Raw genomic sequence first — 26,818 nt, forward strand, 5'->3', positions numbered from 1 at the left:
TGGCGTGGGCGGGCCGGGAGGGGCTCACCGCTTCCTTCTGCCCCCACCCCGCGCAGGGGCTGCTGGATGAGCTGGATTCAGACAGGCCGAGGGGAGCACTGCCTCCTTGGGGATGCCAGCCTGGGCTGAGGTGGGACAGGGCTCCAAGCAGCTGGGCCCACAGCCTGCCCCAAGACCCCCACCCAGCGTGGGAAGAACCTGCTTTCATTTTCCCTTTGCAGACAGGGGCTGCCCCCTCCCGCAATGAGGATGCAGCCGGGGACACAGCTTGGAGGCTGTTTATTACAGTGCTGGGCACTTCCCTGCTTGCTGGAGCTCACGGTCACTGGGGAGGAGGCTGAGGCCCCTGTGGTCCCGTTACTTTCACCAGCAAAGCCCCATGGTCCTGCTGCAGCAGCCTCCTCTGTCTCCTGCAAAGGCAGCAGGGTGGGCACCTCCTTCGCCAGCCGGGGGGGGGGGAGTCACACAGGTGTGATGGGCAGGGCGGCAGCCGTCCCTCAGCAAATGCTCCCGCTCTCCCGCTTGCTGCCTAGGGTCAAGCAGAGCAGTGGGTGGGAGGCTGCTCTGGGCCATGGTGCCCAGCAGAGCGATGGCAGGAGCCACGTGCCAGCTCGAGGGCAGAGGCGGCGTGACCGGTTGGCAGGGTGTTACGGCAGCAACCTGCTGGTCAGCTCTGGTTGAGGGGAGTTGATGCCGCAGGGGAGGTTACGGCTGTCCCGTCTCTCACGCGGCTTCCCGCTGCGCCTGCTTGGCCAGGGATTTCCGGTGCTCCTGGATGGCTCCCCATAGCTTGCACACCAGCCCCCCTCTGGCAGGGATAGATGGAGACCGAGTGAGACACACCCCAGACCCTGCGCCCCTTCGCACCGGCTGCAAACAGCCTCAGTAATGCCTCGCCCTCCGTCTGGCACCCAGGGGACAGGACAGGGGCCACACCGAGGGGATGGCCTCTGTGAGCCCCACGCCCCACTCAGCACAGGGACTTTCCCGGGCAGAGCTGCCGTGAAACGCACCCAGGGCAGAGTCTGCTCAGGCTCCCAGGACGGATTCATGGTTCGCCAAAGCCACTCGCTCCCATTGTGGCTGGGCTGGGAGGGACAAGCCCTAGGCGTGGCCTCGTGGCCCAGCCAGCAGTGCCCCTCTGGGGATGAGGGCTGGGGCAGCGGCACTGGTCCCCCCCCCCGCCGCCCTACCTGATGCCGGTGTAAAGCAGGTCATCACGGGTGGCGCAGGTCAGCAGGTCGGGCAGGGTGAAGCCGTGCTGCAGGAACTGGGGGAGAAAGGAGGCAGAGCTGGGATGGGGCCACCCCACTGGCTCCATGGGGAAGGGAGAGCTGGAGGGCTGGGCATGTGGGAAGGACACCCCAGCCCCAGCTGCCTCTTGCCCCGGCACCTGGCCCCCACCCCACCAAAGCCTAGGGGAAAGGGGGCAGGTTTGACACTGGAGAGCAGGGCCCCTGCAGAGAAGTTTCCCCGGGGCCGCGCTTCTCCTCGGTGCCAGCCGCGGGCACCGCGAGTGGGCTTGGAGCGGAGCTCCGCCTACCCCCGCAAGGAGAGGGGCTGGAGCCAGCCTCTCCCGCTCCCAGCATTGCTAAGGCCGGGGCCGTGGCTCATGTGGTGCAGGGGACGTACCGTCTCGGTCGCAGCCTCATCCGCTCCGTGGCTCTGTAACCAGGCAATGAGGAGGGCGTCCACCGCCCCCTGCTGGGGCCCCCGGGGGTGCGCGGCCAAGGCTGTGCGGACAGAAGGGTTCAGACCCGGGTCAGCCTCCCCCAGGACTCTGCGGGCTCAGCCTCCCCCGTGTCTCTAGGCTCCGGCCGTGTGCCCCAGAGCCGTGGGGCTCGGAGGGAGACCCAGCCCCTGCCCAGGTGTGGGCAGCTGGGGGAGAGACCAAGGCGTGTTCCACCCTGCCATGCCCACCTCCCCCTGCCCCTTCCCCACTGCCCCTAGCAGCCCCAGAGAGCTCCCCCAGCCCCTCTCCGGCGAGTCCTGCCATCGCTCACCTCGGGGCTTGGATCCCTGCAGAGCCTTGGCATCCTGCTCCGCGGCCCGGAGCACCCTCTGCAGCTGCCTCTGCAACTCTCGCTCCTTCTCCAGCAACGCCTCCTGCAGCCTGCCACGCGCGCCGGGGAGGCAAGGCGGAAAGCCTGGGAATTGAGGGCCACGCTGGGGGGGGGGTGGAGGGGTGGGGGCGATTGCTACTGAGCACGTCAGTCCTACTGCAGAACCACAGCTGGGAGCCCAGCCCAAGTGTGGATCCTAATGCCCTTGGACTGGGGGAGTGGCACCGCCCTGGTGGGTGGATCCAGGCCAGGAGGGGGGCTGTGGGGTGCGCCTCCCGACCCCTTGGGCCCAGCACTGGCTGAGGGCCAGGCTCCTCGCCCCGTCTCCCCTCCACGCGGGAGATCAGCCGGGCTCCTACCTGCCCGTCTCCACGCGGAGGCGGCTGAGCTGCTGCAGGAGTGGCAGGGAGTCCGCCGGGGGGGGACGGAAGCCCAGCTCGGTGCTGGTGCCGCTGCTAATACCAGAGCTCGGGGTCCCCACGCTGGGCTGGCTCGGGGGAGGAGCTGCCCCCTGCGCCTCCGGATCTTCCTCCGCCTCGTCGTCGCTGCCACCTTCATGGGCTTTGCCCAGGGGAGGCTGCGGCTTCACCCGGAGTTCTGGGAGCGCCGGGAGGAAGACGGTGAGCGGGGGAGGTGGCTGGCCTGGGGTAGGGACGGTGGGCAGAGGGCTGTGAGCCCTAGGGATGCCTCTGGGCACTGGGACCTGAGGGGTCAGTGCAGCCCCACAGGTCCACGACTAGCAGTAGCGTCCTGCTGCCTCTGTTCTCCCAAGGCGCTATGCCCGGGCAGGCGCCCCGTGCTTCCTGATGGGAAGCCTCCCCGCTGGAGTCAGGGAGGGCAATGCCCAGCGGCCTCGGGCACAGAACTCCACGGGCAGGGGCACAGGGGTTCTGCCAGCTGAGGGGGTGGAAAGAGCTGGGTCTCAAGGCCCTGGCTGGCAGCCTCCTGCTTCCGTCTCTATATACAGTCCCAATACGGAGTGTCACCTTAGCAGCCCCCCAAAGCACTCCGATGGGACCCCCACCCCAGCCGCAAATCCACTGCCGTTCGGCTAGGGACCCAGCTGCCGCCCAGCCAGGCCCCAATTCCCCACGGGGCTGGATCCAAGCGGAACAGGAGCCAGGGCCACCAAACAGCCCCATGTCCCCCCCCCCATCCCCCCACCAACGCACCCGTCACAAGGATGGTGAAAGCCGCCTGCACGGCCTGGCCCATGAGGTTGTCCAGGGCGAACATCCAGTGCGGCTTGATCTGGTGCTGCCGTAGGAGCTCCTTCACCTGCAGGGAGGAGAGAGCATGGGCCACACCGACCCCACCGCAGGCCCAGAGGGGCGACCCCCCCTGGCTCCCTCTAGGGTCCCCACCAGGCCTGGGTTACAGAAGCTCCGCCCCCTTTGTTCATTGGCCACACCCACTATCCTCCTGTGACTGCCCAGGTGAGGCAGTGGGTGCTCAGTACTTGTGCAATTGAGTTTTAAAGGTCACCGGCCAGGTGGGGAGGGGGAAGTGGCCTGGCCCAGCCCGGCCCCCTCCTGGGAAGGGCTGAGTACTCACCGTGTCCTGGAAGCTGAAGAGCGGCACCTGCACGTGGCGAAGGCTCAGGTCCTCCGCCCACAGCAGGGCCTGGAGCCCCAGCAGGTCCTGGCTGAGCTGCCGGCGGCTGGGGGAGCGGATGTAGCTCTTGAGGCAGGACACCAGCTGGGCGATGTGCTCCGAGGAGAGCCTCCCTCCTTCCCAGCTCTGAACGGGGAAGGGAAAGGCTCAGCCCAGGGGGGACCGACTGGCTCCCAGGCCCGGAGCTCGCAATGCTAGGGCGGCCTCCAAAGGGCACCCGGGAAGGCTGGGCTGGCAGAGGGAGGGGTCTCAGACTCTCCCTGGGCCAGAGCTAGTGAGTGGATGGAGGTCATACGTGACAGGCCCCAGGAAAAGGACAAAGGCCGTAAAGCTACTGGAGACCCCCCTCTCCGGGGCCAGGCTAGTCCTGTGCTCTGTGGCTGATGAGCGGCCCCCAGCCCGGGGCAGGGAGTTTAGACCCTGACCTGCCGTGGAGGGGTCCGAACCGCATGCTGTCTGCCCCATGCAGGAGAGGGGTTGGGCCCACTCACGCCGCAGCTGGAGCGGCCTGGCTACCGAGCCTTCGAGGGGCTAGAACTGACCTGGCTCTGGGCCTCCACCAAGGCAGCCACGATGCTGGGCTGCTCCTCCGTCAGGATCTGGTGCAGGGTGGCCCTGCGCTCGCTGTCCTTCTTCAGCAGGAACATGCCGCCGTTCTCCTCGGGGGTGGGGGAGCTACTGCAATCCAAGCCAGCTGGCTCCTCGGCAGCCCTGGGGAGACAGGAGTGGAGGGCGGCCAGCAGGGACATGCAGTGAAGTCTGGGCACTTGTGGGGTGGGGGGCAGTCCTGTGCTAGAGAGAGGATTCAGGACGGTAGCTGACCCACTGTGGAGCCTGGGACGGGAAGGACGCCTCCCTTACATGCTCCAGGGGGAGCCGCCCCACAGCGCTGCAGGCCCTTCGGGCTGGGGGGACAGGGAGACTCAGGGTCATGAACCCCTGTACACTGCAGCCCTTCTCCTGGGGAGCAAGGGACACCCGGGCCAGCGTGGGGGACACTGAATCGCGGGGGACAGCTGGGGGGTTTGTCATTCGATCTGAATCTCCCTGGACCAAGAATCCCCAGGACAAAAAAACCCCCCGAACAACCCCCTTCCCCAGGCCCCTGCCATCGGCTACAGCAGCAGCTTCCGGCTGCCAGCCGGTGAACCGGGCTCTGGGAACACCAGGAACAAGCCCTCCCGCTCCGAGGGAGCGGCCGCTCGACAGATACCCTGCGTCACGGGGCTGCGGGGAGCCGGGCGCTCAGGAGAGCGGAGTCTGTGTTCCCCACTCGCCTGCCCCATCCGCTCCGTGGGCCTGGAGCGGGAGGTGAAATCGCACAAAACTCAGCTGCAGGGACAGCTGCTGACCACCAGGTGTCGCCCAATCCCTGCCCTACAAACCCACCCTGCTGCCTGCGGTCAGGTCTGGCCCTACACGCAGGAGGGGCTGGGGGAGGCCTTGGGGTGCAGCCTGGGCACATCCGGCTGCTTGATCCCCTAAGGCAGGGGGCTCCCCTTCGACTTCAGCGTGCAACAGCTACCGCCCCGAGACCGGGCACCCTCCAGGAAACCCAGCCAGGGATAAATGGTTGGGCATGGGGCTGCCGCTCACTTGGGGGCACTAGTGGGGAATGTACCCATCAGGCTGGAGGCGCAGTGTCCAGCTGTGTCACTGGGTGCAGTGTGTAGCCCTATGGACCCCTTCCTCCCCCCCAGCCCGAGATCCTCAGACTCCTCCCGAGCCTGCCCCTCCTTCCCCCAGAAGGGAAGCCATACCCCAGGTAGCTGCATCTCTGGGCCACCTTGCTGGAGCTGTGGGCTGGCGAGCTGCTGTCTGCCTTGGCAGCTGTCCTGGGGGCCTTTAGGGGGAGGGGGGGGCTCCTGGCCTCGCTGGCCCCCTCTGCTGCAGGGGCCCACTCAGAGGCAGGGGAGCTGGCTGCAAAGAGACAGGGTTGGTTACTGAAGCTCCTCCAGGGAATGCAGCCCACCTGCGAGATACCATGTCCTGCCCCCCCCCAGCTCCCCTGGGCTCCCCCCTGTCCCTAATATCCTTCTCCTGCCTCCTAGCTCACCCGCCCCCGGTGCACCTCCCTCTGCAGCTGGCACAGCCTGGTTCCTGGCTTTCTTCCTGCTGGGTGCTGTCAGGAAGGGCTCCTGGAGCAGGGCTGCGGTGGGCGCCCGCTTATCCGGATCCACCTCAAAGCACTGGAGGATGAAGGCCTTCGCTGCCCCCGACATGGAGTCAGGCACCTCGGGATGCATCTTGAACATGCCCACCTGGCGAGGGAGATGAGGGAGGGGCCATCACAGAACCCTAGCAGGGAGCGGGCCCAGTACCCGTACAGCCAGGCACTGCCCAGAGAGGCACTGTCCCTTGGCTCACCCCCCCACAAGGTACCCCACGGTGTGAGCAGCACCAGTTTCCCCCACGTCACCCAATGGGCCTCAGCCCAAAGCCCAGTCAGGCCTTGGTCTCTCTGCTGAGGCTGCCAATGAGGGGCCAGTCAGTGCCCATGGCAGCCGGACTGGGGCAAGGCCACCGGTCCACTGGGAGCTGCAGCGAGACTCACCCCCCATTTTGTAGCGGGGGAAGCCATAACCCTCCCCCGCCAGCCCCCACGTTCAGAGAGGAGCCCAAGCAGTCAGCCCCCACCCCACCCTCCCCCAGAGGTACCAGTGAGCCCCGTCCTCGCCTTGAACATGGCGGCCTGCGGGCTGCCCAGCTCATAGAACGGGGGGTGGCCCGTGGCCATCTCGATGACGGTGCAGCCCAGGGACCAGATATCGGCCGGCTTCCCGTAGCCTCGGGGGCCCTGGTCGATGACCTCTGGGGCCATGTACTGCAGGGTGCCTGGAAAGAGACCAGAGCAACTGAGGGAAGCCAGCCCCCAGCCCGCCTGCCTGCCCCAGATCAGCCAGTGCCCCCTGCAAGTCAGCGAGCCTCTCCCAAACCCAGATGGGCTGGGGACCCCTTCCCTCCCCTCCTGCCAGGTCCTGAGGATGCCCCTGTGCATGGTGGGGAGATGGCAAATGGCCCCTTCCCACAGCCCAGCATGCCGCAACCCAATGGAGCGGGCGGGGGGTTTGCACCAGAGCCCCTCACCTGTGAAGGTCTCGGCGCTGGGGCTCATCCCAGCCAGCCTCTTGGAGGTCCCGAAGTCAGAGATCTTCAGCACCCCGCTGTAGGTGTTGATAAGGACGTTGTCTCCCTGCCAAACGCCGCCCCCCCCCATCAGAACAGCTCACAGCTGTGGAGATCCTCCTGGGGCAAGTGCTCAGAGACAAGGGGTGCTCCCCCCCCCCCCACCCTCCAGATCCGCTAATGCCCCTCGCTCCCGCTCTGTCCTACTCTGGGGGTCGAGGGTGGATCCACCCTACCTGTGGGGCCAGGAAAGGTGGAGGGGCCAATGAGACCAGCTGCAACCAGATGCCCTAGAACTCCCAGAGTGTGGGGGGGGGCAGGCCGGGGCCCCTGCTTGGGACTCAGCGCAGAGAGCCCAGCCCCTGGCTAGCAGCCTCGTGCGTGGTGGAGTCGCTGGATTAGCCCGTCATCCCCCTCCAGTCCGGGGAAGGCCCCGGACCCCATAAACTGGGTGGTCCCTAGTCAGCTGCCGTTTCTCCCACCCCGCAAGCGCACGGGCCGGGGAACGCCCTCACCTTGATGTCCCGGTGGACGATCTGGTTGTCATGCAGGTAGCGCAGGCCCTCCAGGATCTGCTTGGTGTAGAACATGATGGTGGGCTCGCTGTCCTTCAGGGGGCCCCACTTGGAGCGCAGGAGGGACGAGAGGCTCCCTGGGGACGGGGCAGGAGATGGAAACCCCACTGAGCCCGTGTGCCCGCCCCGAGGCCCCACCCCGCCCTGCCGAGCCCCAGCGTCACACCCCAGTCCCAGAGCTGGCACAGAACAGGGCATTGTGGGCAGGGCAGGAGCCGTACTGGGCTATGGGGAAGCAATGCAAGGCCATTAGGAACCCCCTAGAAGGCCCCAGGCCACATTCTGGGGCTAGAGCCATGGGTCGCCAAGGGTGGGAGGCAGCTGGTCTGGGACGTGGGGTCTGCGATAGCCCAGACAGGCCAGCTGGAGGGCAGCACGTCCCCAGACTGGGGCACCCTGCTCCGTGCAGGCCGCCTCTCTCCTCGGCATCCCCAGCCTGGGGTGGGCGCTCGCTCGGCCTACCTCCCGGCACCTCCTCCATGAAGATCTTGATGAAGCCGTCCTGGCTGATGGAGCCCAGGTACTGGACGATGTTCCGGTGTTGCAGACGCTTGTGCAGGGCGATCTCCTCGTGCAGGGGCTGAGAGTACCTGCCCGGCGGGAACCGGGGGAGCAAGGGTAAAGGGCCGAGCCTGCCTGCTCCCTCCCCAGGGGCTGGGCAATGGGGCTGCAGTGCCCCGCACTCAGCAAGGCCATCCCCTCCTAGTGGGGCGGGAAGGGCAGGTGAGAGCCACGCCAAGGACCAGGCAGGTGCACATCCCCCCCGATACTAGTGCGCTCACACCGGGACTCTTGCACACCAAGAGTGCACATCTGTTCACACTCACCTACCTCCCATGCCCCCACCCCCAGATCACCATGGGCGGGACCCACTGCCTGAGGGCCACTGGTATCAGGCATACCCCAACTCGCTAATGTCGGATCCGTACCTAATGGGGGTCATGTGAGGGGCCATCGGAAAACCGATAACACCCTGATCTGGGTAACACCCCAAAGGAAGGAAACACGGAACTGAAACGTGTTCGAACCGGACACGGCGGGGGAGCCGGCTGCTGCCCGAATTCTCCATCCAGCTGCAATCACAGGCCGTTGGCCACTCGCTGGCACAGAGCGGGCTGCAGGGCAGATCAGGGTGTATCGCGGAAAGCACCGGTGGGGGAGAAACCAGCCTGGAGCCCTCTCCATCAGATTCCCTGGCCCCTTTCCGCACAGCGGGGGCACTGGTCTCGGAGGAGACGACATTGCCAAAGACCTTGGCCTAGAAAAGACCCCCAGGGATCTCATGCTGGATTCAATACCCTGGTTTGACTTTACGCACCGACACGCAGGGCTTGCTCACCAGCTGGCTGGGAACGACGGGCACTCAGGGCGACACGGCCTCGGACTGCTCTGAACCCCAAAACGTCCACAGGAAGCACTGCCCCGTCCCCCAGCGGCTCCTACCTGCTGTCCCGCTCCGGGATCTCCTTGATGGCGATGCGCACCTGGTTGCTGAGGTCCCGCCCGGCGTAGACAACCCCATAGGTCCCCTTGCCCAGGATCACCCTGTCGCCCGTCTCCGTATATTCGTAGTCGTACTGTGCGGGCCAGAGCAAGGTCAGAGCGCCTGGGGCTAGCGAGCCCTGCCTAGCTCCTCATGCCTCCCCGCCCGCTCGGCGAGCTGCGCTGCCCCCTGCATCATGCCCTGGGACTGCCCCCCAGCATCCCCCAGAGACGCCTGCTCCGAGTGCAAGACCGCCCCCACCCCCGGCGCTCACCTCCAGGTCCTCGTCTGGGCCGTCGCCCGCCTCCTCGCCCCCCACTGCCAGCTCGGCCACGAAGGAGTGAATCAGCTTGCAGAACCTGCCGGCAGAGCAGGGAGAGCGTGTCTGGGCGTGGCCCCACTGCCCAGCCCCTCCGGGGGGGGCTCTCAGGCTGGGCGATGAGCCCCGGAGAACCTCCCCACCACTGAGCCACCACCCACGGGCTCAGTGACCCGCCCCGGCAGAGCTCCACCCCTGCTGGCTGGCAGAACCACAGGATCCCTGGGCAGATGCAGCAATGCCATGTGTGGGGTGGGGGCTAGGGCAGCCCCACAGACAGGGCACCATCTGCCCGGGTGGGGAGGAAGTCTCTTCCGGCTCCCTCCTTGGCCTGGTCCTCCACCCCTCAGACCCAGCCCAGAGCAGCTGCTCCCCCTCCCCAGCAGGGGCTCTGGGACGGGGGACAGATCCTTTATCCCCTGTCCCCCCAGCTCTCCAAAGCCGTGGTGCCAGGGGGTCCCTCTGCCTCCCCATCCTGCCCCATCACCAGCACCTCTGACCCACCAGTGGCAGTGGCATTGGGTGGTCCCTGCCCCTTCCCCACCCCAGCGGCGTTGGGGGTCCTTGCCCCTCCCCCACCCCGTGCCCCAGCTCACCATTGGCAGTGGTGCTGGGTGGGGAAGTACAGCTGGAAATCCTCGGCCGTGTGCAGCACGTATAGGAAGCAGCAGCGCTCATCACACTTGGAGATGCTGGAGAGAGAGAGGCCAGCCCCACACCCCACAGTGAGCATTGGGGGCAGGCGGCGGGAGGAGGCTCCCATCCGAGCCTCACCCCAGGAAACCCCTCCTGCTCCAGCGTGCTCATGGGCTGCTCTGCCCCTGCGGCTCGGCACTGGGCCCCTCACCAGGCCGGCAGCACTGCCAGCAGGAGCCATGGGGCTGTAGAGGAGGGGTTCGGGCACATCCAGAGCTCTGGGGCTGGCACTCCAGCTAACAGGGCTCCTCCCCCCTGGGGAAGCCTTCTCCCTGCCATGCCAGCCCCCTTGGGGAGACGCTCAGAGTGTTCTGGGCGAGCCGTGCTTCTTACCCCCCACTCCACCCCTGCAGGGCCGGGGAGCCTCTCAGAGAAAGCTGGGGGGCTGGTCACTGAACGAGCCTGTTATGCCATGGCTCTTGGAGTCTGCTCTGCCAGGCAGCACAGGACCTCCCCAGCTGCCCACCTCCTGCCTACGGGCAGGTACCTCTCTGGCTTCTTGTGCCATACACAGCTGGGGAGGCCAACACCTACTATGAGACCCAATAAGGGCCGGGCACTCAGCTGGGGGAGCCAGGTCTACTCTCTGCCAGGCTTACCCCCTGCGCTCCCAGCTAGCCCTGGGCATGGGAACCAAGATGGACACTTGCCCAGTGCAAGGAGGGTGCTCGGGGAGGAGGGTTCTGCTGGGGACACAGAGAAGATTTCCGGGTGGACGCAGGCTAACCAGGGAGTGCCAAGGCTGACGGAGAGGCTATCCCAAGGGGCAACAAAGAGTTAAACTCCTCACCTGATTCCACGGATGGAGGAAGCCGGAAAGGTCCAGCTGGAGATCCCTCTCTAGGGGGAAAATAAACCCGAAAGAAACATGCAGCATGAACAACCAGAGCCCAGAAAGTCGTCGCCATTGTAGGGAAGCAAAGGGGTGGGCTTGCTCCCTGGGCTCCAAGCCACCTTACCTCCTCTGGGGGGCAGATGTGGCATAGCGTCACCGACTTTTCAGCCTCGCTATTGCGAACCGTCAGCTGGGCTGGCTGCAGGACTTTGGTCAGCTCCAGAATCAGCACCTGGAAGGGAGGCGGAGAAAGAGGCTGGTGTGGGGCGGGGGTGGTCTTTGCCCCCTTCCATTGCATCCCCAGTGGGCTGGAGGCGGGGGACCTCAAGGCAGGGCTGGGGATGAGGGCCCCAATCAATGCCGATATTCTTCTCCTTTCACCTAAGGATCCTGCTTCCTCCTCTGGAGCCCCCAGTGTCCCTCCCTGATACACCCCCCTGAACCCCCAGGGCATATTTTAACCTGCAAAGGGCCGACTTCAGGTTCTGCTCTCCCCCTGCTGCCAGGAGCTTGCTCCGGACCCCTACGTAGCAGCACTGGTGACTGAAGCCAGCTGACACCATCACTCCTGCACACCTGTCTGGTTTGTTACCAGGGTAATGGGGCAGCAGTAGCCTCCGGGTCTGTCTTCACCACACAGCTGGCCGGGCTCTTCCTCGGGTGTGGCCCTTAGCCCCCTCCCCACCCCACCCCACCCCAGCCCTCCTATCCCAGGCTCGGACCTGGGAGCCGATCACTCGGGGTAACTCTGCCCTCACCATGCCTTATTGTTGGCATGTGCCAGGCCAGAGGCAGCTCTAGTGGTGGGACGGGACTCAACGCACCGAGCCGACCCGCCGCACCGAGCCAGCTGCGCCAAGCGCCCGCGGGCTTCTCACCGGGCAGCACTCCGTGGAGACGAAGGGCTGGCAGGAGGCCAGCAGGAAGCCCATCCAGAAGTCAGCCTGCTCCTGCTTGGGCGTCTTGATCTCCGGGCAGGTCTTGAAGTGTTTGTACAAGAGGAAGGTCTCCATGACGGAGGTCAGGTACCTGCAGTGACAGCCAAGGCAGAGCGCAAGATGGAAGGGAGGGACACCCCACTGAGGAAACAGCTTCTGGGCACTGACAGGCCTCCCGTGCTGTCCCCCGTGTGCCCAGGACCGTCAAGCTCTCCCGCGGTTCACTGCAAAAGCCCCACGGGGCGGCTCATGCCCAAAAGCCCGCGTGAAGCCTCCCATGCGGGGGGCCGCTCGGGGAGACCCTTGCCCCGGAAGCTGGCCAAGCTGAACCCAGCCCGAGAGTCAGTCAAATGCCGATCTGGCCGCCCCTCGCAGAGCTCCCCTCCTGGAGGCACTGGCAGGGTGCTGCCATTTGGGGGTCCCCGATGGGCTCGGGGTGGGTGGGGGGAGCTGGCATTTCTGCCACCTACCAGACAGGGGCATTGAGCTTATAGAGCTTCTCCGAGGCCCGGATGACTTTGCTGAGGTCGTTGGCCAGGATCCAGGAGCCCAGGTAGAAGCCCACATCCCAGTAATACTGCATCTTCTCCACGCTGCCCTTATTGCCCAGAAGGCAGCTCAGCTTCACGCCTGGGGGGCGGGAAGGTTCCTCTTCACTGCTGAGGGCAGGGCAGGCCCATCCAGCCACCGCCCTGCCCCACGCCGCCTTCCCCCATCCCCTCAGCTCACCCCCACGCTTCCCCTGCTCCGGCCCAGCCCCGCCCAGTCATAGCCCCACTCCATGCTCTCCCCCCCACCCCTATGGGTCAGTGCCCCCACCCTTACCCCCTGCTCTCGCTCCACCCCCACCCCAAACCAAAGAACTGTCCCCCGTCTCTAGCAGAGGACGTTTCCCCTCCTCTCCCATGTCCTGTGCAATTCCACTGGCAAGGGAAGCCAGGACAGACAGGGTCCGCCCCCCCCCGAATTCCAAGGGACCCCCTCAGTGACTCTCTCCTGGCCACAGAGTGCAAGAGACACAAACCCATAAACCCCACCCACCTCACAGCCCTTCCTTGGGCCATTGTCCAGGCCGTGCCAGGACTAGGGCAGAGCCTGTTATAATCGGTGCTTTACACACACACGCCGGGGGCAGAGGAAGAGCCACTCACCTATTTGCCGGAGCTCCACGGAGGTTTCAAACTGGTGCCCGGCTGCTATGAGCAGGACAGCAGAGTTAATCCCAGAGTGGAGGCTCGGCTCCGTGTCAAAGGCTTTGCTGTACCTGGGGAATTCAAACATGCGGAAATGCCAGTGACGAAACCGTCACCCGGCCGGATCCCAGGCAGCCCCACTGAAAGGCAGCCACTTCTGGGGTGGTTGGCAGCAAACAACCGATACATGGCAGTGCAGGGATGGGGCATTAATCCCAATGCCAGGGGAGCCAGGACTCTCAAGGTGCCAAGGGCGGGAGGGTCTCTAATCCCCACTTGCTGCAGACGGGTTGTAAGGTCTCATCTGGAAGACTCCATAAACTCAGCTTATCTGCCTCTACGTTGTCCCTTCTGGGAACTGAACCTGGGACCCCAGGTGTCCAGAACCCAGTGAAGCCCACGGGCCCACGCGCACGCTCAGGAATGGCTGCACACTCAGCCCTTCGCACACCCGGACAAGTGCAAGTGTGTCTATGCTCAGAACCCCACTGGCCCAAGGAGCCCACCCCAGTCTCCCTGGCACGGGCCTCCCTACCCCGCATCTCCGCCGGAGAGAACCCCCCTCACCAGTAATAGGCCTGGTCCCTTTTCTCCGTGTCCGTGAAGCCGGAGCCGATGAACAGGTCCTTGTAAATGCGGCCACACATGCAGTACAGGTCGGGCGCCGCCCCTTCTCGCCTCTCCACCACCGGCAGGAGCACGGAAAGCGCCTTCTCCCGGTCCCCAGGCTGGTTCCGCCTACCCAGATATGGTGCGTGCTCACCCGCGATGCACGCTGTCCCAGGCGCTGCCAGGCGCAACGAGCCAACGCCCCAAAGAGAGAACTGGGGGGCCAAGTGCCGCTCCCCAGGCCCCTGGCCCTGGGCCCAGCAGGATAGAATCCCCCCTTCGTGCTCCGTCGCTGCAGACCCCGAGGGCTGAATGGACCCCCGAGACTGATCTCCCCTCTTATCCCTGGATTGGGCAGGGGCAGCCTGGCGGAAGCTTGCTCGGATGCTGCCCGGTGGAGAGAGGATTTCAGGCTTCGATCCTCTCAGCCCAGCACCACCCCCTGCCAGGTGGCCCAGCACGCTGGGTGCCCACTGGCAGCAGAGGGCGCTTGGCCCCCCGGGGGGCTGGGAGCGGGGCCTGGGGTGCCCGAGGAAGCGTCTCACCTTTCGAGGGCGAAGGTGTAGTGGAAGCGGATGTTGTGCTGTTCGGCCACGTCGCAGGTGGGCAGGGCCTGGAGCGTCTCCACCAGCCTGATGATGGCGTCGTAGTCCTGCCGAGGAAGCCAGGGCTCAGGAGGAGCAGGCTGCCATCCGCATCCCGCAGGAGGTCCCGGGTGGGGGCGGAACAGGCCAGGCCTGACGCAGCACAGGGGGCTCGGCAGTGGGACGGGCAAACCACGCCACTCGGGATGGCGTCCGGAGTGCAGTCGAGGGCAGGCGGTGGGGCCTGCAGAACCCCGGTGTCCTGTGGGAGACCCTTCCTCCAGCACGGCCACCCCCCGACATAGTGACAGCCAGGCCTGCTGGGCAGCCGGTGGCAGCAACACACCCACCAGGCACTGCGATTCTGCTGGCCAGGGATGGGGGCTCTGCAGCCCGGGGACCCTGGCGATCCCCCATCAGCTCCTGCTTGGGGAGCCAAAGGCCAGTGCTGCACATGGTCGTGTCTGTGACCCAGGGCCAGCAACCTCCTCTGAGAGCCACAAGCCAGGGCCTACCCCGGGCAGCGACTCCACCTCTGCCACCATCTCCAGGGACCTTGGGCCGGTGCTCCCAAGGCCACGCTTCCTTCCGAGCACCCAGCCACCGCCCCCCTCACCCATCTCCCCACCCACCCTGCTGGCGCGGGCTGGGGGCGACTCGCCTGCACGTCCCGATAGGACAGGAGGAGGTTCATGACGATGTCCAGGCTGAGGAGCTCCACATTGTCCAGGCGCTGCTGGATGTTGGCCAGCTCCCGGCTCAGCTGCTCCCCGCTGTACATCTCCCGGGCCTTGCGGATGTCCTGGCGGATCGTCTCCCGGAAATAGCCGCTGGAAAACAACCATGCTCGGAGCTGAGTGCAGCCCACTCCTGGATCAGAGGCCTGATGGGGAGGGAGCCTTTGACCTGCACAATTGCCCACTCTCCCCTGGGGGCACTCAGTGGTAGTGGAAGGGGCTGGCTTGACACCCCTGGGGTCTGAGGGCTCTGGTTATCCACAGGACAAGGTCCCACCTATCCCATGTGAGAGGCGAGTTGCCACGGCCCAGTCAACCCTCAGCCTCTCCACCAAGATAGAGGACAAGGGAGACCACGTATCTGAAGGGCGCTACCTCTCACCAAGGAGGGCTCATCTGGGGTGGTCCAAAGGGGGTGGAATGAGCAGCAGATGGAGCTGAGCTGGGCTATGGAGAACATAGACTAGGAAGGTCTCCTCCTGGCAGTGAAGTCTCCTGGAAGGTGGAGTTGCCTCCCTCCATGGAAAGGGGTGGAAGCCCCATTGCCTGGCACAGTTCTGGGGCAGGACAGACCCTGGAGAGCAGGAGGCAGGGAACTGGCCCGGCCCTGGGCGTGCCCAGAAGGGGTCAGCGAGGCCTTTGCCCAGCTCTGGCTTGTCTTGCCCTGGACCCGAATTTCACAGGCTGAGATGTCCCCGTGGGCGCTGAGGGGCCAGACAGGCTGCACAAGGGGAAGGGAACTGCACGGGGAGTGTCGCCATGCAGGGGACGTGCAGCCCCCACCCTGCCGTGGCGGGGACCCATGAGCTGGCGGGGGACCTCAGACTAGGGCGGGGCCGAGCCGGGAGGGGTGAGGAGCTGGGGGAGGGCGTGACACAAAGCCCCTTTCCCCCCAGTTTCACTTCCTTCAAGTCCCTCCCTCGCCGCAGGGGGGGCCCCCCCAAGCGCTCAGACAGCTGCAGGCCCCACAGCCCAGTGCTGGGGCTCCCCAGGCCTTCACAGCGAGCTGGCTCCAGAGCACCACTGCAGGGCTCCCCCCGCCCCCGGTAGCCATCATCGTCCCGGAGCCCCACGCTGGCTCCCCTGGGCATGCGCCACACCTCCGGCCTCAGCCATGCTCTCAGGCACGCAGGGAGCATGCAGCAGGCTCCGGAAAGCAGATTGCACCAGCCTGGAAGCACCCACTCCCCCTGCAACATCTCACAGCCCTGAGCCTTTCCTACTACACCCATCACCCCACCCCACCCCCAGCCCGCATTCCCATGATTGAGAATCCCCCAGCAGGAGGCAGACGGGCCCCTTGTTGCGATCTGCAGAGGCTGACCCATCTCAAAGGCAGGAAATTGCGCCATGCCTGAGTCATTGCATCACAGTTCAGCCCTGCAGCTCCAGCCCCACATATAGGTCTTCCCTCTCCTCCCCCCAAAGGAGGCAAGAAGACAGTGTGGTGCAAGGCTCTGAGCTGAGGCAATCAGCGGAGCTGCGCCAGAGACCAGATCACGGTCAGAACCAGCCCTTCCTGTTCCTGCAAGCTACATTTACTGGCCTTTCAGTGTTGACCCCCTGCAACGGGAGTGAGATTGCTAGGAGCAAAGCTCTGAAATTCAGGCGATTTAACTGGAAAGGGGATTGCCACCCGCTTGGGGAATGGCAGGGAGCCTCGGTCTTTAGAGGTTTCCCACCCTCTCTTTTTTGCAGTGTGGATGGAGGACAGGAAAAAGGAGAGAGAAAATACCTTTAAGCTGCAGCCCATTGGCTTGCTCCTAGCTTGTGCCACTCCCATATGGCAGGGGGCTGCGGAGTGCAGGGAAAAGCCCAGTTTGCAGAATACCTAGCTCCTCATATCCAGAACTTGTATGGTGCTTGCTCCAATCAGCGACTTCCCAGGGCGCAGGGAGCCCCAGGAAACGCCCGAGCATTGAAACACCACGACGGCTAGCAGCCATGACATTACTCGGGGGAGCAAGCTTTTACTGCCATTGGCATCAATGGGGCTGGTCACCAAGAGCAGTGCAGGGGAGGGTTTGAGCCAAAGGCCGCTGAAGTTAACAGGAGTCTTTCCATCGCCTTCCGGCTGCTTCGGCCCCCCCCATGCTCAGAGCTGGGTGGTGCCCTCCGGTTCTAACTCCCCAGCGCTGCATTTATGCCCCTGCCTCTAGATGCCAGTCAGCCAGAGGCTCGTGCAAGCCCCAGCTGGGCCCAGCAAAGACTCCCCTCAGTGGTGGTGGGAGGCAAGGGCCAGTCCTCTCAAGCTCACTAATCGGCGGGCATTGCCACGCAACCCCCCCGGGCTTCGGCTGGAGCTGGTTTCCAGGGGCCGTGCCCTGCCCTCGCTGAACGCCCCTCCTGCGGATGCGCTCGGCCGGGTGGTACGGTACCAGGAGTTGGTGGGGGTGCCCTCCAGCAGCTTGGCCAGACGCCCCGCCAGGGGGGTGAAGAAGGCCTCCACATTGAAGCTGGGCTGGAAGAGCTCGGTCAGGCACTTCATGGTGCTAGCATCACAGCACAGGACTTTGTTCTGGGCTGTCACCACGTAGGGGATGAAGGTGTAAGTGCCGCAGCAGTCCTGCCAGGAAGAGACGGGGCGCCAGGAGTCAGGGGGCTGGGAGTCTCCCTCCATGTCCCCCCCACATCAGCCCATCCATTCCCTGGGCTCTCAGCCCAGATGGCCAGCCAGGAAGACCACGTGGTCCCCATATGGGTGGTGGCGTTCGTGACAGAGACGCTGCTGGGCTGAGACCCCACCAACTCATCTCACATAATGCCCTCCAGACAGCCGGAAAGGAAGAGGAACGGGATCTCCCCAAGCTCCATCCAAACCCTGCCCACTCGACGTCACAGCCCACACAGGCCCTTTTAATGCCATCTGTCCCGCTCCTTTGTTGTGTGCTCCAATCAGCAGTGAAAGATTTAACAACCTTGGTATTTACATAGCCATTATTAAGCTCCAGAGTTAACACCCCACTGAAAAACACTGAGGCTGCTCACTAGGGCATAGTTGTTGCCACCTGACAGCAGACAGCCTGAAACAACTTCCCTGAGCCAGCGAGAGACGTGAAAGGCTTCCTACCCCATGCCCTCTCCAAACAGGTTCCTTGGGCACAGGGTATTGCCAGGCCCATGTGCGGGGGTGGGTAATCCGTAGCTCTTAGGCCGAGGGGAGTTTGGGCACCTGAGCAGAGGCAGGTGGTGGTGAAGGAAGGTGTCCACGCCCCAGCAGGAGCCTGGACCCACCCCGAGCAGCCAGGAAGCTGCAGCCTTGCTTTCCCAAGCTAAGCTTGTGTCTCTTAGGGGTCTGCAATCATTGGGCTGGGGAGGCCGAGAGCAGCTGCACCTAGACTTTAGGTCACAGGCAGAAGCGCATTTGGGGGCTTCAGGCACCTTTAGGCCCCCCGGCCATCTCTGCCTGATGGCAAACCAGGTGCAGAGAGAGCAGGGACCAGCTGGGAGATTCAGCTGGGCATGTCCCATGTGATCAGCTCCCTGCTACCGAGTCTGGGGCATGGGGGGAGCTCTGTCCTTCCCAGCCTGTTCCTGCTGGAACAGCAGGTGGGTGGCGGTGGGTGCATAAACCAACTCTAAGCCGCACTGACAAGAGCTGTTTGCAAAATGCCCGGACTGGAACAACAGGGGGGTGCAGCAGGCCAGGGCTGAGAGGCACAGCCCAGAACTGGAATGACAGAGAGGCGGCTAGAGGTGAGGATTGAGGAGCAAGGAGCATAAACAGACAAGGTAAAAAATATAAATTGATTCACAGACAGTAAATCACACTTACGGAGTTCTTCTGGCAGATATCCTCCTAGAAAGGGAGCAAGAGGGTGGATATTTAGCTGTCCATTCAACTGACACAGAACACATTAGCCCCTAAAACTAGCCAATCTGGGAATCTATTTTACATGGTAGGTGGTGAGACAGCAGGGTGATGGGCAGCAGAACACACCGAGACAGAAATTCACTAGGACCCCAGCACTTCCAACACAACTAGACCTTTCCAGGGACGTGCTCAGTTCTCTCCCCCCAACATCCGAACTGCAACAGAGATCAGGGGAACAGAAAAGTGTATCTATTTCTGGTGGGATCTGGCTGGGTTTTAACGCTCTCCCTGTATGAGTGCAGCACCAACTTCGGAAGCAGAGGGTGTGTGCAGAATAGGTCATTAGTTGGGATCATTTCATTCCTGGGAAAAACAAGACCTGTAACATTTTGCTAGCTCAGGGTCCCTGAGAGGAGGGCCTGGAAAGGAGGCAGTCTGCATTTTACAGCCAAGCAGCAGATCAGTCATTTGCTCTACGCTTTCCCCCCTCCTCTGTGGCCTGGCGCTGGAGTGCCCTTTAATCCCTCCGTGGGTCAGAACCACACCCTAAATACGGCACTTGGCTCAGTACTGTCTACGGAGGGGAGGTCATGGGAACATGGGGGGCTTAGGAATTCATAGGTACTGGGGCATTTTTTCCTAAAAGGACCAAGGTGTGACTATCTCTGAGTGGTCCCTATATGCTAGAGACTCTAAATATCACACGATGCCGATTGCTGTTGTGCCCCTGTTTCTATAGTCCCATGACTGCTGTAGCAGATCTCTCCCACTGCTACGGCTAGAGATGGGGGCTTTATCCCAGGGAAAGGCCAGGCTCCAGGGCTTGGCGCCGTGGAAAGCGCTCCTGTCTAATGGTTCCTGAGACTGCCGCAGCACTTTCCATGCTGGAAACAAAGAGAGAGAAAGCAGCATACGGGTAATCGGAAAGACAGGGATTTTAAGATTCCCAACAGCCCACTAGGGCTAGATGCACTGGAGTGGCCCAGAACAGATGCATTCAGGGCCAGTAAGCTTTCCTAAGTACATGACCAATGATCAGAAATAAAATGCTTAGACCCCCAGCATCTCACTGATTGTTGTTCAAAATCCCATTTGTTTTTCTGCCATTTAGATCAGCTGTTCCATTCCGGTTCAGAACTGTGCTTTTTGTACAGGCATCATTCCAACCCAGGAGAGGAAGGATGGGCTTGGGGCTAAGGCACCAAACTGGGTCTTGGGAGATCTGCGATCAGTTCCCTGCTCTGCTACTGACTCCCCAGGTGAGCCCTGGGTAAGTCACTTTGTCTCTGTCGGCCTCAGTTTCCCAGCCGTACCAAAAAAAAAAAAAAGAGAGAGAGAAAATACTCTTTTTCCGACACCCTGGGTGTTGTCTGTTAGGACTGTCAGCTCGGTGGGGCAGGGACTGTATACTATGCTCCTGTCCAGTGCCCAGCACAGTCGGGGCCCGATCTCAGTTAGAGCTTCTAGGTGCTACCGTAATACAATAAGCAGCAAGTTCAAAAAGTCCAGTGATTGGATCAGCTGAGCCTGCTCTTGCCAGTTTCCTCTTGCCCGGGCGTTTCCTTATCACAGGAGATGGACGATGAGGAGGGGTAATGCCACATTGCCAGGTGTCTGCAGCCTCCCCCTATTCTGCTACCCGGCCAGTACACAGCTGAGAATCCCCGCCGAGTCCACGTTGCTGGCGAGTGCCAAGGGCTCAGCAGAGAGCTCGCCTTTAAAGCAGCCCACAGTTTTTGCAAAGCAACAGGGGTGCTGCATTCATCTAGCACTTCCTATCTCAAGACCTCGGCCTTCTGAGGGAGGGAAGTATTGCCATTCCGGACTTACGAATGGGGAAACTGAGGCACAGAGAGGTGACATGATGGGGCCAAGCAGAGGCCAACCCAGGCATCCTGGCTCCCAGTCCGCTGCTCTAACCACCTGATTTTACCTCCCTAACGCTTCCATCTCCCACGCGTAACCAGACATTTCCCGGCTAACGTGGCCATTTCTCGCACACGCAGTGGCGAAGAGCTCGGTGGCAGCTTACGGAACAGAGTGGACCCGGTTTCCAACGCCGAGGGGCATCACCCCCACTCACCTTGAGGGCCTGCAGGTCCGGAAGGTCAGTGTGGCAGCACAGGAGGACGTTGTTGGTCATGCTGAAACTCTCCCGCACCCCGAGGTGGTAGAAGAGCGTGGGCTGGCACAAGGAGTTGCTCACTTCCACCACAGCCACATCTGCGGGGAAGCAACAAGGGACCATCAGACGCCAGCCTGCATCGCTCAACGTGCAGCTGAGGACAGGTCTGGGGCACTGGGGAATCTCCCTCAATCCTCTCCCCTGAGCCCTAGGGAATAGCAAGGAGACTCACTTTGCAGGTTTGGAACATCCTGGTGATGGGGTGACATGATCAGGTGACACTGGAGGGAGGGATAGCTCAGTGGTTTGAGCATTGGCCTGCTAAACCCAGGGTTGTGAGTTCAATCCTTGAGGGGGCCATTTAGGGATCTGGGGCAAAAACTGGGGATTTGAGCAGGGGGTTGGACTAAAAGACTTCCTGAGGTCCCTTCCAACCCTGATATTCTATGATTCTATGATCAACCCACGGGGCTAGTGACTAGGCACGTCCCTCACCCTGGATGCTGGGTCACACAGGCCAGCCTGATCACTACCTCTCCTGGCCAGAGACCGCTCAGTGCAGCTCCACCACTCTCCTTCATCCCCTTTGCAAAGCCCATTGCCTGCCCTGGCCATTGCACATAGACCACCACGCCCAATTACTCAGCACAGTGAGGATACTTCCCCACTGCATCCCCAGCCAAGGGCTCCTGCAGGCAGCAGTTTCACGGCTTCATCTCTCTGTCCATCTCACATTCCCTCCAGGGTAGCCGAGCGATAGCTGACAGAGGGGACCGAACCTGCCACAGGCTGTTTAAAGGCCCAGCCCCATCTCCCCTGGGGTAGGCAGGTGGGCTGATCGTTGCTACACATACGTGCAAGCAGGTTTTACAGACCATGTCAGCGGACCAGGAAAAGCAAGACGCTTCCCCGGACCCGCAGCTAGAACAGAACGGGATGCGAATAACACGGATACTGTGAGGCAAGGTCTTTTGACCCCCAGTGACCATGCAACAACTCACTTTGCGCTTCACCATCAGAGGGGTAACAAAAAACAGCAGCACTTCAACCCTCGCACCCTGCCTGCACTCTGAAGTCCAGCTGTATTACAGCACCACTAGGGGAAACTGAGGCACGGAGAGCTTAAGGCCCCATTTCCTGAGGGGCCAAGGACCCACACTTCCTGTCGACTTCAAGCAGAGTCACAAGTACCCAGCAGCTCTTGAAAAGTCAGGCCCTGGCATGGTTTATCCAACGTCAGTAGTGGAGCCGGGGACAGAACTGAGGACTCCTGAGTCCCCTGTCCCTGTGCCCGACCCAGTCAGTGACTCTGGCCAGCAGCGTGGTCCTAGAGGGCACATGCCAGAACAACCGGCTCATTCAGCTGGCCAGGAGCATTGTGCGTGGGTTAGCCAGGCTCTCTCCTTGGGATCTCTTTGTCTCACAAGGCTGCCAGCCAACCTCCTGGCATTATCGATAAAACAGTGTGTTTCCTCCCCCAAGCCTGGCTGCCTGGGTTGGAGCCAGAACAGAGGCGACAGAGGCTGAAGGTGAGATGGGACCATTCAGATGGAATAAATCACATTAAGCAGAGAACATCCCCCTGCCTAACCTCTCCTAGGGGGAAGGGAGGAATCTTTTCCTCCAGCCCCCATAACCCACTGCCAAGGGCACAAATCCAAGCCACGCCCCCCCAGGCCATGGGATGCGGGTGGCTGTGGTCCCTCCTCTGCTCCAGAGGAATCGGGAGCATCACAGATGTCGGGTGAGGAAACCCCAGATCGACAGGAAGTCGGTGACCACACTGCACAAGTGTGTGATTTCCACATCATTTGACATCCTTCTGCTCCAGTAGCTTCTGGCCCCGGAGTCCTTCTTAAAGGGCCAGGCTCTCACATCCGATTTGTCCTTGAAGGGCATGCACGGAGTGTGACGCCCCTGTGGTGGGGAGTCTAGCAGGCCAGCAGAGTGGGGAGCAGAATAAATCTGCCTCCCCCCATGGCAGATTTAAGAGTCAGTCATCAATTATAAAGCCAGAAGGGACCACTGTGATCACCCAGTCTGACCACCGTCATAACAGGCCTGAATTGGCTCCTGGTGGATCTAGAAAAATCTCCTTTAGAAAACCAGCCACTCTTGACTTAAAAATTGGCAGTGAAGGGAGATGCTCCAGCAGCTTCTCGGACACGTGAAAATAAACGAGAAAAGAGAAAAATCCACAGTCCAGAGAAAGTGGCAGAACCAGTAGCCACAGCAGAGTGGCCAGGGAAGGATTAGTCCATTGACAAAATTTGGTATCCACATCCGATCTGCACACATGGTCTGTGGACATATACAGATTTGCAGATCCACTGAGACTGGAAGCCCTCTGACACCTAGTGGGACATCCCCTGCCTGGTCAGGATTGGGGTAGTTAGCACTGCCAGGGTTTCTGTTGCATCTGTCCTGGTACCTTTCATCCCCACTAAATTCTCTGTGTCTCACACGCACACAATGCAAAATATCCACACCTCCACACACTCCCCTCCTGGACTGCGAGTCTGTGACCCCATTTTGCTATAACTCAAACCCCATTTGCAGGAACAACCCCATTTGGAAGGGATATTTTATTGTCTGCTTCCAGGCAGCACCATCCCGCAATGCTAATTGAGCAGAGAACAATCAGAGATGCCCAGATCTGTGTAACTGACAAACCTTCATTTCTTTGTCATTCTTCCCCCAAGATGACAGGGAAACAGTAAACAGGACAATAAGGAGGAGGAAACAGAGGCTGAAAGGCAGGAAGGTCTGGTGCTTAGCACACAGCACTGGAAGTCAGGTGAGCTGGGTTCTAATCCCACTTCTCACACAATGTTGCTCACTGATCTCTCCTTGGGCAAGTCACTTAGCCTCTCTGCAAACTTTCCAACACCCATTAAATGAGGGTAACAGAATATAGACAAACCTCACCGTAGGTGCTGGAACTAGGGGTGCGGGAGGCACTATTATATCCAGGGTTTACAGTGTGGTTCAGTGGCTCTCAGCACCCGCACTGCACAAATTGTTCCAGCCCCCCTGTGCAAGACTGTTCACGGGTGTTAGAAAGGGAAGGTGCTAAATCTTACACAGAATCTATCACTGTCTAGGGACTTCACAGCAACCCTCGGGACAGAGCTCTGAGCTCCCAGTTCCAGAAGGCCCAGGCTCCTGCCATGGGAGCGAAGGAAGAATCTCCACAGGGAGATAACACAGGGCCTATGACACACAGTTGAGCAGTTCCCACTCCACCTGGTAGAGGTCAGTGGTGTACAAACACACACACACACACTCCCCAGCTGATAACAGCCCTACTGAAGATTGCTCCAGGGGCCGGGTGATTTCAAGGAAGGAGAAGGCCCATTTCATCTGCCAGCAGCCGGCCGGGGAGGGGAGGGGAGGGGAGGGGAGGGGGGCATGCCCAGAAGCAGCCCTGCTCTCACCCGCATCGCGAACAGCCCTGGGGCTGCAGCAGCTCCCAGGCTGGGGGCTGAGACACAGAAATGAGGAGTGAACACCCCCCCCTCCCCCAACCCCGGATCCAGGCCGCGGGGGGAGGGCTGATGGATGTTGCGCCCGACCCGTTCGCCCAGTTTGGCCACCAGCCGCGGCCCCGCGCCGGCGCCCCCGCAGGCTGAGGCCGGCCCCAGCTCATCGCACGGGCCGGGGCTCACCGGCGTTGTAGAAGCAGTCCAGGGGGCCCGTGTCGCCCAGCGCCAGGGGGCCGAAGGGCACCGTCTCCAGCTCCGCCCGCACCTCCCGGCAGGCGTCCCGCAGGCAGCGCTGGGGCAGGGACTCGGCCGAGCCCCCGCCGAGGACGTAGACCACGCGGAGAGCCCGGCTCCGGCTGCTGCTCCCCCGGCGGCCCGGGGCGCCGGCCACCGGCTTGCTGGGGGCGATGGCCATGGCCAGGGGGTCCTGCCAGTAACTCCCCGCCCGCTCCGCCCGGCCGGCGCTTCCCGGCCTGCTCTCCCCGTCCATGCCGGCGCCTCTCGCCCCGCAGCCTCGAGCTCCGGTGTGTGGGGCGGGGGGGGGCGCACGTGCAGCGGATCCCCCAGCCCCCCGACACGGGGCCGAAAGGCTGGCACGGCCGTTTCCGCCCGGAGCGCCGCCGGGCCCCAGTTGGGTCAGTTGCAGCCCACGTGGGGCCCCCGAGCCCCACCCACCAAAACACTTTCCCTGTGTGAACGCCTGAGAGTCGGGGAGCGGCAGCTACCCGGTCCCACGCCTTCCTGTGCAAACGCAGCCGCCGCCGGGCTGGCAGGAGCCACGGGCGGCTGCCCCACCATGGCCTTCTCGCCAGGGGAATGAAAAGAAAAGTAAAGCCATCCTTCCCCTTCCTGCCTGAGGCCTCCAGCTGGGAGCTCCCCTCTCCCAGTAGCCTGGGCTTTAAAAACAATCCAGACCTGGGTTGCATCTTGCAAAGCGGCCTCCAGGAGGCTGGTGGAGGGATTTATGGCCAAGGTCGAAAGCTGTAAAGGAGCATGGCTCCCACCCGGGGGGGGATTGACACCAGCTGAGGAGCTGCTGGCCCCATGTTTGCAAAGAAAGGCCCCGATCCTGCAAGCTGGCCCCCAAAGGCATGCCCTTGGACCTGTGCCCAGGGTGCAAAAGTGCACAGATCCAATTGCAGGGTTGGGGCCAAAAAAATGAAACCTCTTGAGTATCGGGGTAGCCGTGTTAGTCTGTATCCGCAAAAACAAGGAGGGGTCCGGGGGGCACCTTAAAGACTAACAGATTTATTTGGGCATAAGCTACGGTGGGTAAAAAACCCACTTCTTCAGATGCATGGAGGGAAAATTACAGCTGCAGGCATTATTATGCTGACACAGGAAGAGAAAGGAGTTACCTTACAAACCTCTATGGTTTCTTCTCGCTCTGAAAGGCAGCGGCCCAAATTGCAAATGCATCTTTTTGCACAAGCAGCCTTTCCAATGCGTGTGCACAAAGGCACAGTGCAATGATGCGAGCAAGCGGGCCCCTGCATTACAGACAGGAGCGGACAGATGCACCCATGAATTTTGCAAACGCATTTCTGGAAGCACTTACGTCGCATACAAGCTCAAGTGCGGCTAAAGATATTTAGACTCCAACGAGTCTATTATGAACTCGAGATAAATAAAAAGACAAATGTGCAAAGCCTAATGTGCAGGAAACATTGTGCAGTTGAACCTCCATTATCTGAATATCAGATATTTGGATAACTGAAGTTTTTAGCGACCTGCCAGTGCAATTATCATATATCAGGGAAGACAAACCTGTGATGGAAAACAGGGGTGGTTCAGACACATGGAGCTGCAGTTAATTGAGGTTCAGTTTTTCCATAGCGAGAGATGTGGAGGAAAATGAGTCTAGCCAAAGTGTGGCTTTCAGCGTACAGGATGGTACAAACAGAGAGTCTTTTATGACCGGGGAAGTCTTTGAAGGCAGTACGCAGAGAGGAATTCCCTCTACTCTCATCTTGTGGTGTGACATGCTATCGCCTTGGGCGTTCAGTCCCAGATTTACAAAATATCTTTCACTCTCTTCAGAGAGGGGCTTAGGTGGTTTCAACCCGCCTGATGTTTGGCCAGCTTTAGGGGTGGCTGCCCTGGACTGCAAAGCTGGGTATAGGAATGCGTGTGTGTGTGAGAGCGATGGAGAAAGCAGCTCAGAGGCAAGGCTCCAGGAAAAACACAGCTTTCGGCTCTGAAAAGCTGCACGCATACATCAAAGGCTGTTTTGACTCGCTTCGCTTCCTTTCGCCCCCGCCTCATGCAGAATGTCCGTCCCCACTCGCTTCCCCCTTTACTCAGTACTTCCAAAAAGCAGCGAGCGCAGGGCGGTTTGGCTTTAGATGGGCCGACGGCGGTGACGGGAGAAAGGACATTTTCTTTCTCTGGAGCTCAGAGATTTAGCGGGTCCGCTGGGAATGGAGTCCCAGGCTGGGAGTCTGTAATGGGCCAGAAGTCACTTGGCCCAGGGGGGCTGCTTTCCTGGAGCCATTGTTGGTTTTTAATTTGGGGATTAATCATCCATTCACCTCCTCCCATGCTGGGATAAAGGGCAGAGGGGCGGGGAAGGAAGGGAAGCCTCTGTGTGGTGCTTTCAAACTGCACCGAATTGCCTAGTTC

The 26,818-nt window shown here is 61.8% G+C and overlaps 1 protein-coding gene across 6 annotated transcripts; it reads right to left on the bottom strand.

Annotated features, from left to right (window-relative positions):
* Window positions 1–315: 315 nt before the first annotated feature.
* Window positions 316–25,074, bottom strand: MAP3K6 (mitogen-activated protein kinase kinase kinase 6). 6 transcript variants are annotated; one of them, XM_073317426.2, is made up of 29 exons: window positions 24,380–25,072; window positions 20,670–20,809; window positions 18,548–18,571; window positions 17,151–17,338; window positions 14,697–14,865; window positions 13,997–14,103; window positions 13,410–13,580; window positions 12,801–12,913; window positions 12,120–12,279; window positions 11,590–11,740; window positions 10,836–10,943; window positions 10,667–10,716; window positions 9,777–9,872; window positions 9,136–9,220; window positions 8,822–8,955; window positions 7,841–7,968; window positions 7,319–7,455; window positions 6,765–6,870; window positions 6,355–6,512; window positions 5,734–5,938; window positions 5,438–5,597; window positions 4,220–4,388; window positions 3,618–3,803; window positions 3,236–3,341; window positions 2,423–2,660; window positions 2,004–2,113; window positions 1,633–1,733; window positions 1,194–1,270; window positions 316–808 (listed from the first exon to the last, which is right to left on the bottom strand). In XM_073317426.2, the coding sequence occupies exons 1-29, from the start codon at window positions 24,684–24,686 to the stop codon at window positions 724–726; spliced, it is 3,969 nt and encodes a 1,322-aa protein (XP_073173527.2). In that variant the 5' UTR covers window positions 24,687–25,072; the 3' UTR covers window positions 316–723. The 6 variants fall into 6 exon arrangements, with proteins under 6 accessions (XP_073173527.2, XP_073173532.2, XP_073173531.2 ...); XM_073317428.2 differs by having other exon boundaries at window positions 720–808; window positions 2,004–2,106; window positions 24,380–25,074; XM_073317427.2 differs by having other exon boundaries at window positions 720–808; window positions 2,004–2,166; window positions 24,380–25,074.
* Between the last annotated feature and the right edge of the window lie 1,744 nt (window positions 25,075–26,818).

The sequence above is a fragment of the Lepidochelys kempii genome, chromosome 19, assembly GCF_965140285.1.
Source record: "Lepidochelys kempii isolate rLepKem1 chromosome 19, rLepKem1.hap1, whole genome shotgun sequence".
Classification (NCBI taxonomy): domain Eukaryota; kingdom Metazoa; phylum Chordata; order Testudines; family Cheloniidae; genus Lepidochelys; species Lepidochelys kempii.